Consider the following 13,620-nt stretch of genomic DNA (forward strand, 5'->3'; position numbering starts at 1 on the left):
ACACTCAACCACCACATTTGTGGAATCAAGAAATCAATTAAATAGAATCTGTAAGACAAAGTGAAGTAGGTTACAAAATCTCAACAACAAATGCATCATGCCACGATCCTAGAAATTCCTGTAAATAAAATGGATTGGAAACAATCAGTCTGGAAAAGCCATTTCCAACGCTGTTGTGGTCCAGAAAACCACGCTCAGAGCCATTATTTACAAATAGAAAAAAGTGGGAACTAGGGCTGCACGATTTTGAAGAAAAAAAAACACCCTAATTGCGATTATTCTGATCAATATTGCGAGACGATTTGCGTTTTTCTTATTTTAAACATTGAAATGCTACTGTTATCCGTTCCTTCTTCGACTCGCTTTATTTTATTCACTCTTCAACTTTTCCTTTACACTTGTCTCTCATTTCCTCGCTTGCCACTCCAGCATATCCGCTCATCTCCTCCACTGCACTCTTCCTCACACATGCGCACACACACCAAGACGTCCCACATAAGCTTGTCACAATGCTCGCAAAGCTACGATTGTGAGTCAGTTTAGTTTCAGACAAAGAATTTGATCAATTTTACAATAGAAATCACTAATGTCACCACTTGATGAAAAGTACAAGGCGCTCTCTTCTGGTGATTGTATTTGTATTGTATTGTATTTGTTTTTGGGGGCCAGAAAAAGCAGAATATTCACCATTGCTTGTATCAGACATGCTCAATCACAAGTTACAATGTTGCCATCAGTGCTGAAAAGACGCTCTGAGAGGGAGCTTGTTTTCCGATGCAAATTTTTTTCATAACGCAAATGCTACTGTTAGCGATCTTAGCTTAGCACGTGAATGACTACTATTTCTTGCCTCCCCTTCATCTGTTTGTTTCGAATCAGTTTGACAGGCTTCATACTCAAATCGGTGGTGGTGTTTTAAACATTGATGTACGTTGGTTGTGTTGCCTCTGTTTTTTTTATGCGTTTTTTGTCGAATCTGCCGTACGTCAAAATAATAGCTGTGCCTCTCTTCTTTAGCGCGAGCTTCTCCCTCTCCTTCTCTACAGCGGCAGAAATTTCTTACATCCACTTATAGTAGTACACGGCAATCACAGGAAAAAACTGAGGTGCACGCGTAGTGTGCTGTTGTCGGGCTGCGCTGACTGTAGGCACCGGAGCGCAGACTGACGCGTGTTAGCAAACAACACTGATTGGCCAGCACCATTAAGACCCGAGCATCGACAATTCTGGTTCGCTAATTCATCATTCAAACGCCAAATGTTGGGTGAGAGAGGAAAACAATACAAAACCTCACTGTCTTGGGATTCGATTTCGATTTATCATGCAGCCCTGGTGGGAACAGTGGCAAACCTTCCTTGGAGTGGTCGACCAACGAACATTACTTAATGAGTGGGATGACGACTCATTCGGGAGGTCAGAAAACAACCTAGAAAACCATCCAAAGAACTGCAGGCCTCACTGGCCTCAGTTAAGGTCAATGTTCACGACTCCATGGCAGGAAAGACATTGGGCAAAATGGTATCCATGGGTGGGTTTCCAGGCAAAAACTGATGCTGTCACAAAAGGACACAAAGCTTCGTCTCACATTTGCGAAAAAGCATCCCGATGATCCTCAAGACTTGTGGAGAAATATTCTGAGGTCTTTTGAGTCAAAAATTGAACTTTTTGGAGTATGTGCAGCCTGTTACATCTGGTGTAAATATGGTATCTGATAAAAAGGACATGATGCCATCAGTAAAGCATGGTGTTGGCAGTGTGATGGTCTGGGGCTGCTATGCTTCCTCAGGGCCAGGACCACTTGCTGTGATTGTCAGAAAAAATAATTCTGCTGTTTACCAGATGATCTTGAAGGAGAACGTGCGGCCATCAATTTGTGCCCTCAAACTTAAGCGCTCTTGGAGCAGGACAATGATCTTACCGTTCTAACGTTTTAAAGTCCAGATTTAAATCCAATTGAGATGCTGTGGTGTGATATTCAACAGATTGTACATGCTAGAAAACCCTCCAATTTGACAGTGTTCAAAGTATTCTGCAAAGATGAGTGGTCCAAAATCCCTCCACAGCTGCAATTATTGCAAATGTTTGATTTATGTTACTGCTGCCAAAGGTGACAGAACTTGCTATTATGTTGAGTGGCCAATTACTTTTTCCCATAGAACCAGATAGGTTTGTATTGTTTTCCGCCCTTAGTAAATAAAATCATCATTTAGAAACTGCACTTGCATATCCTTGGTTGTTTGAGTGAAGGGGGCAAATACTTTTTCACTGCACTGCATGTCACAGGTCCCAGAATTGTCTACAAAATTCTGCCATGTTGTGAGTAAAATCTCTCATGCAGACCTTTATGGCCAATCCGTAGTCCTTGTGTGCAGTGATCATTTTGTGAGCGGCAAGTTTATTTACCTTTGAAACTGTAGTAATAAGAGATTATTTTGTATAGACTAAAATTAAAAAATGTGTCATATTAATTATTATTAAGCCATTAATGTTTCGGATTCATGAGCATGGTGGCGTCCTAGTACAAGCTAGCTAGCGGATGAGTTTAACGTTAGCAGAAATCTTAAAGAGACGCTTCATTGACGTTAACTTTGGCACTTATGTTTGCATGTAAAAATGACATCAGTACTAAAATGCACCCCCACCTCCACCCCCCAAAGACTGTAGTGGTTGTTCTTTTTGTGATGAGATTCACGACAAATTGGGCTGCCTTCATTTGGGGCTCAGATGATTTTTTTCTGTTTTCATCGTCTACGTCACAGCAGTGAAGCAAGCGAGGTAATATTGCTAGAATTGTCAGTTCTGTTGTCTAAAATGGCAACCGATCAGCACCAAAATGCAAATGCACATTATTACTCTTGTCCACTTGAACCTGTGAAAGCATTCTGCACATTAGTTTGGATTTATTGACATCAAACTCACTCACTTATGTGATCACCTCCTAAAAATCAAAAATACCGTGCCGATTGATTCTCTACTTACACAGGCTGAAGAGGACAAGAGCATGAATGTGCACACAAACCCCAACTGCTTATATTTCAGACATTTAGCAAAACTAATCTTTTGTTATGTGTGAGAAGACAGCCAGGTATTGATGTTTACAGCTCCCACCCCCCAGGAGTGGCAAGAGCTTTTGGTCGCTAAAGAGATGATGTTAGCATAACAAAATTTGCTTCTTACCAGCAACTTGGTGTCGGGGATGCCTGGCTTTTGCCACTCATGCATATTTGTATCCACTGCCGCTTGCAGCCAATTCATGAAGCTGTCAGCGTTGCGGCGCAAGTTGGCGTAGATTTCAGATAAACTCCTCACGATGAACGCTGGAGGTGGTCTTCTTGAAAGGTGCCTATCGCGTAGCGGCATGTGTTTTTAGTCGACGGAGACGGAGACGTCAACTAATCCGGACCTTTTGCACATGCGTGAGAAGCAGTACCAATGCGTAGCCTTTGACAGTGATGTTGAATAACATGGGCCTTCCATGAATGCGATTGATTACTTTATCTTCACGCTTCTTCTGTCCAGCAAGCCCTTATGTCCGTAGAAGAGATGCGGAAATGAGCAAAGTTCATTTGGTTTTTGAGAAATAGCTCCAATTTTCACAGTTTTCCCGCTTTCATCACGTCCCATTCTTGTCCAGTGTACTGATTCGCTGAAAGCCAATCACAGTGCTCATTTGTCCCGACAGTCCTACCCGATTGTCCATGTTGAATCGGCCGAACACGCCCGTCAGGCTCCCCAACAACAGCTCAGACTTTACGACGTTACACTCTAAACCAAACAGACAGTGTGGACCGACCTTCCGATGGCCAACGTCGGATTGGTGTGTAGGGAACACTGGTGGTATGATTAATAGACTTTTTGGAAACTTTTGACTGGAGATGCAGTATGTGCTTCCAAGCCAAATTGAGGTCAACTTGCCTAACCTGTAAAATCTACATGACAAAAGAGTGTGAGAGAGCTGGAAAGGGGAGTGGCATTATTATTAATGCTTACCCTTACTTATGTCTCACTGACTTCTCACATATCTGATGAGCCATATTAGCTGATCCATGCTCTTTGACAGTTCATTTTATAATGATTTATTTTATGATTGCGTGTGTGTCTGTCTGGGACTTTAGATGTGACGCACATGATAGGCCTTTGACAGGAATCCTATGCATGTCTTCAGAAAAACCTGCTTTGCGAGTGCAGAGTCAAACAAAACGCTAGAAAAACAGAACATAGGATACACTGGTTTATTTCTTCTTTTTTTTCCTTTCCCACCCATCCACCAGTTTCATAGTATTGTGCAGCTGCTTCAATTTTTAAACAAGCAGCTGGATGTGTGTTTCCCATCTCACAATATGAAACTAGTGTGAGGTAAACAACAAAGTCGGCTTCCAATAGCTGCTGTGATCAAGCAAAAAAGGTTGGATAATATTAATTTAAAATAATTGTTAATTTTCGATAGTAAGGTTAGACGGTTACCAGATTGACGAGCAATGTTCAAACTTTTTTTTTTCAATTTCTCGGAGGATCCCCTCCTCTTCTCCACTTGACGCAACACCCTTGTCGCTGAAAAAAAGCAAATAAGACATTTTTATGTCCGGTGTCAGGGCCGGGTCTAGACTGGGCCTGGCCCCCTCAAATAAATGTTGTAAAATACAATACACATGGCTTCTGTGTGTTTTCCTTCTTTTATTAGGGGACCAGAATAGTTGTGCAGCAAATGCGTTGTTTTTCTTTCATTATCTAGCTAATTACATCCTCTCACTAACTTTTAGATTGACAAAAAGAATTGGATCAGTATCGGCCGATCCTCAAAGCTGTAGTATTGGTATGGTATCGGATATGAATTAGTGGTATCGAGCCATTTATAATTTTTAATGCCAGCTAATAGATTTCTTGATAGCTTTAACTCACCAGTTATGCATTTGTATTAATATGTATTTAACTGTTGCTGGATCACAATCTTGACGTGCTGGGTCAAATCCTTCACCCAATATGTTGTGTACAATCAACTAGCATTTTCTCAGTCCCTTTTGGATCCACTACTTTCACCGTATTTTGGTTAGTTTTGTTTGATCCAGCAGTTTTAAGAGTGCATACCACTATACAACTAGAGAATGCAATTTCTGGAGAAATCACGTGTGAAGGCTGAGGAGTTGAAGCCATCTGGGTGGAAGGATGTGGAATGGAATTGAATGATTTTGAATCAAAGAGAATGAAATTGAATGAGTTTGAATCATAGAGAATAGAATTGAATGAGAATGTGGAATAATAGTGAATGATGGAAGGTGGAAGGATGTTGAATGATAGCGGGGGGACCGGGAAGGGGGGGGGGGTTAAATTGAAGCCTGCATGGCGTGAATTTTACGAATTGATTGAAGTCTGAGCGGTAAAAATCGGTTGAAAAATGGGAAAGCAGTCGCATGTCGAAGAAGTGCAATTGGGAATGGATGCATTTTTGAAGAGGTGAATGAGGTGAAAGTGTGAGAGGGGATACGGCAATGTGAAATGAATGACTTGAATGTGTTAAATATCAAATATGAAGCATTTAATAGTGAAATGTTGAATGTCCCATTGGAAATGAATGGAATTTTTGGGGATGAATAAAGTGAAATGGTGAATAATGGGAAATAGGTGAAGACATGAAAAATTGAAGCACGCAATGCGTGAATATTTGGAATAGTTTGAAGTTGGAACGGTGAAAATCGGCTGAAATATGTGGAAGTAGTCGCACGCCGAAGAAGTGCAATTGGAATGGATGAATTTATGAAACATGAATGAGGTGAAAGTGTGAAAAGGGATACTGGAATGTGAAATGAATGACCTGAATGGGTTAAATTTAAATTTTGAAGCATTTAATAGTGAAATGTTGAATCTCCCATTGGAAATGAATGGAGTTTTTGGGGGTGAATAAAGTGAAATGGTGAATTATGGGAAATAGGTGAAAACATGAAAAATGGAAGCCTGAAAGACATGAATTTCAGCCTTCACACAATTACACTATACTCTTGCGTGAAATGTAAGCCATGATATAATGTCCGTTTCAGAAAGGGGGCTGTCAGTGCCAGTGTCGGGCTTCGGTCCCTGGCCTCCATCCCCTCGCTGCCCCCCGAGGTGGCGGAGTTTGTGAAGGGCGCGGCAGACGAGTGCAAGCCCAGTGATGTGCATGTCGTGACAGGCACGCCTGAGGAGACGGCCAACATCCTGGCAGACCTAGAAAAGGAAGGCATGGTCAAGAGACTCCCCAAATATAAAAACTGGTAAATTGATTTCAGTTCCTAGTGTGTGAGTTGAAAAGTTTCCTATCAATATTGAGGCTCTACCTTGTGCTGTTTGTGACAGTTGGCTGGCGCGCACAGACCCAAAAGACGTGGCTCGGGTGGAGAGCAAGACAGTAATTGTGACCAAGAGCCAGAGAGACACCATCCCCATCCCCGCTGGAGGAGCCAAGAGCCAATTGGGCAGCTGGATGAGCGAATCCGACTGGCAGAAAGCAAGACAGGAGCGTTTCCCAGGATGCATGGCAGGCATGTTGGTGAACCCCGATCCTTTTATTATCATACGATGTACAACCGCAATTTGTGGATTATTTATACTAGCATTTATTTCCATTATGCAAAGTACTAGTTATCATGTAAAACGGGGAAGGGAAACTTAAATGCTGGAGGTATCTACAATTTTTCAGCAGGGCGACTGAGGGGCCACATAGGACCATGCAGGACCATGCATTTCCTATGCAGATGTTTGAATAAATGTCATTATAAATATGGACAAGAGCAAAATATGTGCTCTTAATATGTGCATTTCATTTTTTGTAATATATTCCTTAATGCATAAATAAAAGATCCAAGATTCAACAACCAAGGGTTTGAATAACCATATTCTCTTGCATAAAAGTTACGTTTCAAGCATGGCACAAAACTGATGAGCAGCAAAGCAACATTCCTATTCATTTTTTCTTTTAATAAAAATCATCAACTATATATATATATATATATATATGTATATATATATATATATGTATGTGTATATTTATATATATATATATATGTGTGTATATATATAGTGTATATATGTGTGTATATATATATATGTATATATATATATATGTGTATATATATATATATATGTAAATTTATTCAAATTTCCCCATTGTGGGACTAATAAAGGACATCTTTATCTTTATATATATATCTATATGTGTATATATATATATATATATATATATATATATATATATATATATATGTATATATATACATCCTGCTACAACTGATCTTTGGTTACGGAACGGACAGGATATATGGCGCATGAGCTGTTGCCATGTATGTGATGTGTAGCAGAGACAAGTAAAAGACACCGACAACCTCGCAGTTTTCCCATATTTATTTTGTTCCACCTAAGAACACGACAAGCACATCGTCTACTCTTCCTCAGAATGCACAGGGTGGAGGGGGGGTCTCGCCATACGCGCATGCGCAGTCAATCACAAATCAGAATTACCAAATTAACTACACCATTATTTACAACACAGTAAATTCTAAATCCCATAGTTTACCTATAAGCACTAAACTTGAATCTCTGTAAATACCTAACATAAAATAAAATATAGCACAATAAGAACTGACTCTTACAGCTCCTATCAACTCAATACAAAGGAATGAAGAAATATAAATGAATCAAATGACACCATTTCAATTTGCCATCCAACTAATAATTTAAATTTTTAATATATTTAACATTTTATACACTACCATAACTCATTCCGCTCTTTGAGGGCGCTAGTTAACAGTTCCAACAGTCAGCTATCTTGCCTTAGCTTGGGATACACATGCAGATTCTGAGCTCCGGACAATGTAAAATAACGAAAATCACAATGCCAATTCTTTCCCAAAACAATCAAATTAATGCTCTATACCTAGTGTGTGTTATTATAGATGGCTTTTTTTTACCGCTCCTGTCAATTTATGAGCACACGTCTGAATAACAAAAAAAAAAAGGAACAACACACTTAAAACTGACGCAACAATGCCACAAGGTGGCATGCAGGACCACAACTTCCCGTCTACACGCAAAAACAAACCACAACAATGCATCATATCAAATGCATTGTAAAATAATAAAAAAATATATAAAGCTGACTACTACGCGGATTTGACCTATCGCAGGTTATTTTTGGAACGTATCCCCCGTGATAAACGAGGCATTACTGTACCTACTTTATATTTTTGAATTGATGTTCATGGGCCATTTAAAAAAAATCGAAATGTACTTTCCAGTTACCCTGGATTTAAGTAGTTTTTTTCTCATTAAATACTAATTTACTCCTTTTCAAGTAATTATTTGGATTTGAATGATTTATTACTTTTACTTGAGTCAAATTATTTGAAAGCAACAATACTAGTATTTAATTGAGTTCAATTTTTGGCTTTTCTACTCCTTTGGTCATATAATACATTTACATTTCGTTGTGTGTGTGTCCCTGCATGCCAGGGATTATTTTGGATTTTGTGGATTATTTCTGGTCAATTTGTAGTTCTATACACTATATGAGCATAGCAGTAGTTGTATATCATGTCTGAATTAATTATTCAATACACTCCAGACTTTAAAAGCTGACTTTGTGAATTATTTCTCATCGTTTTATTTAGATTACATAAGGTAACGTTGATGATCTTGAATAGATGTGTAATCCTACAAATTGCGGCCAGGGTCTCGACCGCACAAGCGTCAAGTGTCTTATTTGATGGGAAATAGATTTGGTACTCTCCCATTCATGAAAAAAATTTAGGAATCACTTTTATAATACAAAGATGACCTGTTTTTATTTATTCTTTTGTGTGTGTGCTCGTCCACCACTCGACAGGTCGCACCATGTATGTTATTCCTTTCAGTATGGGGCCAGTGGGTTCCAGTCTTGCAAAATATGGTGTCCAGGTACTACATGAAAAACAACACACTGTATATATTTCGATGTACTGCAAACTGAAAAGAATTTGTGTCCTTCATTAAGGTGACTGACTCACCATACGTCGTGGCCAGTATGGGCGTCATGACCCGCATGGGCACGCCTGTTCTAAATAAACTGGCCGAGGGAGTGGAGTTTGTCCGTTGTCAGCACTCTTTAGGGCGGCCTTTGCCACTAAAAGGTAGGTGTTATGTTACACAATGCTTGTTTCATGACCTCCGCCAAGGATATTGGCAAATTCCTGTCGATTTTTTTTGGACTGTAGGGTAGGTATTCTTTCAGTGATGTTGGAGAGTCCTAATATTGATGTCAGAATGTTTATTGTCCTGCTGTTCTTCTGGTATATATTGTAAATGTGTTTGTGTTTTAATTTGTGCTCTAATTACCTGCTTATTTGTATGACGGCATATGGCAAGCGCTTTGTTACAGCTCCAGCTGTTGTGAAATGCGCTATAGAAATAAAGTTGTATTGTATTGTATTGTCCGACAGTTCCATACAAATGTATCATGCTGATTAAATAGAGGAAAACTTAATGTGAGATCAATTTTCTTTTTTTTTTTTGTTTAATTAACATAATCGGCAGAATAATACTTTTGTCTGGAACCGATTGACAGTCAAATATGAATTAAAGCCAACTGTGCAGTGGAGGATTTTTATTTTAGAATCTCATCCATCCACCCATTTAATTGTCCTCAGATGAGTATTCTCACTGACTTTGGCTGAAAAATAATCAACTTAGCCCTACAGTAAGGAGGATTATAGAGCGTTCTAGACAATGGTTAGATGTTTAAATTTGATAAATTTGTCTGGATGAAACTTGAGCTCTTTACAGTTACTAAAGGCCTATCAGTTTGCCATTCATTTTATTTTGCTGGTGACAAACATTTAAGTTTTGGCAGAGCTTTGTACTCTCTTCACACTCTTTACTAATAATTGTGATGGATTTTCATCTCCAGCGCCACTGGTCAACGCGTGGCCCTGCAACCCAGAAAAGGTGCTGATCTCCCACCTGCCGGACACCAGGCAGATCTTGTCGTACGGCAGCGGCTACGGAGGAAACTCCCTACTGGGGAAAAAGTGCTTCGCCCTTCGTATCGCCTCACGCATTGCCAAGGATGAAGGATGGCTGGCAGAGCACATGCTGGTGAGAATATAGAATAGAATATACTATGGTGTAGATCTCAACACTCTGTTGTAGAGAAAAACTGAGGGCATGGAACAAAAAAAAATCATGTGGAAGTCTACTTACATCTCTGATTTAAACAATTGAGGAAAAACATGTTGAACAGTGAGCGGCACGGTGGCCCGACTGGTTAGCACGATGGCCTCACAATACGGAGGTCGAGGGTCCAATTCCAGCTACGGCCTTCCTGTGTGGAGTTTGCATGTTCTCCCCGTGCCTGCGTGGGTTTCCTCCGGGTACTCCGGTTTCCTCCCACATTCCCAAAACATGCATGGCAGGTTGATTGGACACTCTAAATTGCCCCTAGGTATGAGTGTGAGCATGGATGGTTGTTCGTCTCTGTGTGCCCTGCAATTGGCAGGCAACCAATTCAGGGTGTACCACGCCTACTGCCCGAAGACAGCTGGGATAGGCTCCAGCAGCACCCACGACCTCAGTGAGGACAAGCGGTACAGATAATGGATAAATGGATGTTGAACAGTTGAAATACTTTTTGACCTCATAAGCTCCTTGGCATGTCTGATGTCAGCTGTAACCGATTCATTGCTGGCTTTCGAGCATGCTTACTATGTAGCTGTTGTGTTTACAGCCATGTGTAGTTTATAGGTGTTTGATCCGTTGAATGCGCTTAAGTTATTCGGATGTCCAACTTTGTGAGTGGGCTTTGAATGCATCTCGAGTCCAATGCAAAACGTTAATGACATTCTTTTGCTTCTGTCGATGCAGCCATCGGCTGTTCTAAAAAAAAATTTTTTAAATCAACCAGTATGTGTTCTCGAACAGGAGACCACCATCTATACATTGCCACTTAAATTTGATCCCACTGGGACAACACACTTCCTCGATCCTCTTTCTTTCATTCGTGTTACTATTGAAATTCACTATGGTCACGCCATTGAAAAAATTTCATCGTAAAACTTTGTTGATATAACGAATGCAAATGCCGAAAATGCGCATAGCTTTCCACCCGATTCACCTTCATTCAATGTTCGCTCTCCCGCGATCAGAGGATACAGATTTTGATTTCCAGTGAGCGCCGCAGCCGGAAGCAACAGACTTTCTCAATAAACGAATGGCATTAATGCGCGATAAAATGATTGTCAGCATAAATAGTGGGTTAATGCAAAATTAACCCACTATTTAAAATTAATTAAATTAAATAAAAAATTAAATTAAATAATTTTTGTTCATAATTGGCTGCTTTCAGAATGACACTCCAAGCAGACTTCTGTGAAAAGTGCAATCTTTTGCCATTCTAACTGTTAATTTAGCAATTAGTATTAGCTTCTCCACCTTCACATGTTCTCTCCAGTTCCTTGCTTGGTGTGTTTACATGCTTAGCAACTCGTCCGCCCTCTGTGATAGTCTTAGTTGTTAGAAGTGGTATTATTTGCAGCCACTGAGGCGAGGATTTTATTTTATTTTTCGGACTATAAGGCGCACCTTCATATAAGCTGCGGCAACTCTCTTTGGCGGGAAAAAATGATATACAAGGTATAAGCCGTTGTATACTGCATGTACAGAATGATTTTGTACTGTGAATGCACATAAAGGTACAAAAACAACTTCTTAAAACAGTGTCTTTTAACACTCAACAACATTGCTAATTTAAACAGAATAGACCCAAGAGAAAAAAAAATCGAGATTTATTTAGTGTATTTTCTGAACTATAGAGAGCCCCTAACGGTGAAAGAAAAATCCACAGAAAAGCTGCACCCCTGTATTAGCCACATGGTTCAAAATCTCGGAAAAAAGCAGCGGCTTATAGTCCGGAAAATACGGTAGTTATTTAGAGGAGAAGATCTGCATCGCGCACCTCGTCACTGCTAGCGGTGGGCGCATTGACAAGGAGCGGGAGCTCACGATGGTGCAGTGGAAGTTAGTAGAACTGCACAATATATCGAAAAAATATTTGATTTAGGTCCAGGATGGCTGGTGATTTTGTATATGTATCAATGTCCTTTTGATATACACTTCTATTAAAATATTAAACGTAAAATTTTGACAATGAAGAACTGCACCATAGCACAAGAATATAAATATCAAAAATACATTTTGTGACCAATAGAATATGAGGGGAATTAAAAAAATGTTTCCTCTTAAGATCCTGGGCATCACCAATCCTCAGGGAGTGAAGCGTTATGTGGCAGCAGCGTTCCCAAGCGCCTGCGGTAAAACCAACTTGGCAATGATGAAGCCATCTCTGCCAGGCTGGAAAGTGGAGTGCGTGGGCGACGACATCGCATGGATGAAGTTCGATGCCCAAGGTGAGAGGATCAGGACTTGGTCTCTACTCAGTGTCTCTTCATCTCACTTGCTTTCCATTCCACAGGAAAGCTGAGAGCCATCAACCCTGAGAACGGCTTTTTTGGTGTCGCTCCGGGAACTTCCGACAAGACCAACCCTTATGCAATGAGCACCATAGCCCAAAACACCGTGTTCACCAACGTTGGCGAGACCAGCGACGGAGGGGTATGGTGGGAGGGTCTCGACCCCCCCGCGGCTGGTGTCACACTAACCGATTGGCATGGCAAAACCTGGAAGCAAGGTATCGTCATCAGCTCTGTGCTAAAATTATACTCGCTGGCCACTGGATTATGTACAATACAAGAACTGGAATAAAAGATTTGCATTTGCGCTTGCTCTACATGTTGACCAAATTGTAACAACATTACCTGTTCATATCCAAACATCATTCACCTTGGACATAAATCAACTCTCTCACTTGCGTGCAAGGTAAAAACTGCTAGTTTTACCTGAATGTTGACAAAATAAAATCTTTGTAATAAAAACAGTGAGAACAAAAAAACCTGCTTGATGGGGACTAATGCTCAGTTTTCATTGAAACTGCGATATGTCCCATTTAGTTATTGTAGTTATTGTTTGCTGTGGTGCAGAAATAAATGCGTAGTTTGGATCTCTTTCGACATCTGGCATACGACACAAGTGAGTGTCTGCTTGGCTCAGACAAATACTTGACGAATATGCGGGAATTCTAAAACCTCAAGTTCAAAATTGGAGCTTAAATTACGGTACTTTATTTGAAAAAATATACAAGAACTTAAACTTGATTTACTTTTTATTAATTTTGGAAATTAATTTCGTTAAATATTTTATATATATATATAATTTTATTATATAATTTTATATATATAATTTTTTTATATATATATATTTTTTAAACTTCTATCTCTGTTTTCATCCAAATAATGATTTCACAAAAAAGTTTATTCTCTCAATATCAACTTAACTTTCATTCAAATTCACTGCTGATAATTCCGTAATTATTTTTCTTAACTTTAGTTTCGGATTTGATTACTATGACTAAAATGTGAATTAAAAATAAAATGACTTTCCCACCCAGTTTTTCAACCATTGAAATATTTTTTCCCCAAAGAATGTCGACGTTAATCTCGATTTTGTGGTATTACCAATTTTCAACAAGAATCTGACACACATTTCACACACATTTCAACTTTTTAA

The 13,620-nt window shown here is 39.6% G+C and overlaps 1 protein-coding gene across 2 annotated transcripts in view; it reads left to right on the plus strand.

The window, feature by feature from the left end:
- pck2 (phosphoenolpyruvate carboxykinase 2 (mitochondrial)) overlaps window positions 1-13,620 on the plus strand; it is a 51,679-nt gene that overhangs the window by 30,511 nt on the left and 7,548 nt on the right. For both annotated transcript variants that reach the window (XM_088282682.1, XM_088282681.1), the window contains 7 exons: window positions 6,033-6,245; window positions 6,328-6,512; window positions 8,852-8,922; window positions 8,999-9,134; window positions 9,911-10,098; window positions 12,242-12,404; window positions 12,470-12,685. In XM_088282682.1, coding sequence (XP_088138808.1) covers window positions 6,214-6,245; window positions 6,328-6,512; window positions 8,852-8,922; window positions 8,999-9,134; window positions 9,911-10,098; window positions 12,242-12,404; window positions 12,470-12,685 — 991 coding nt within the window. In that variant the 5' untranslated portion in view covers window positions 6,033-6,213. The remainder of the gene's footprint in view (window positions 1-6,032; window positions 6,246-6,327; window positions 6,513-8,851; window positions 8,923-8,998; window positions 9,135-9,910; window positions 10,099-12,241; window positions 12,405-12,469; window positions 12,686-13,620) is intronic.

Source organism: Idiotropiscis lumnitzeri, chromosome 19 (genome assembly GCF_059441095.1).
Source record: "Idiotropiscis lumnitzeri isolate Australia: NSW breed Sydney's pygmy pipehorse chromosome 19, RoL_Ilum_1.0, whole genome shotgun sequence".
In the NCBI taxonomy this organism is placed as follows: Eukaryota; Metazoa; Chordata; class Actinopteri; order Syngnathiformes; family Syngnathidae; genus Idiotropiscis; species Idiotropiscis lumnitzeri.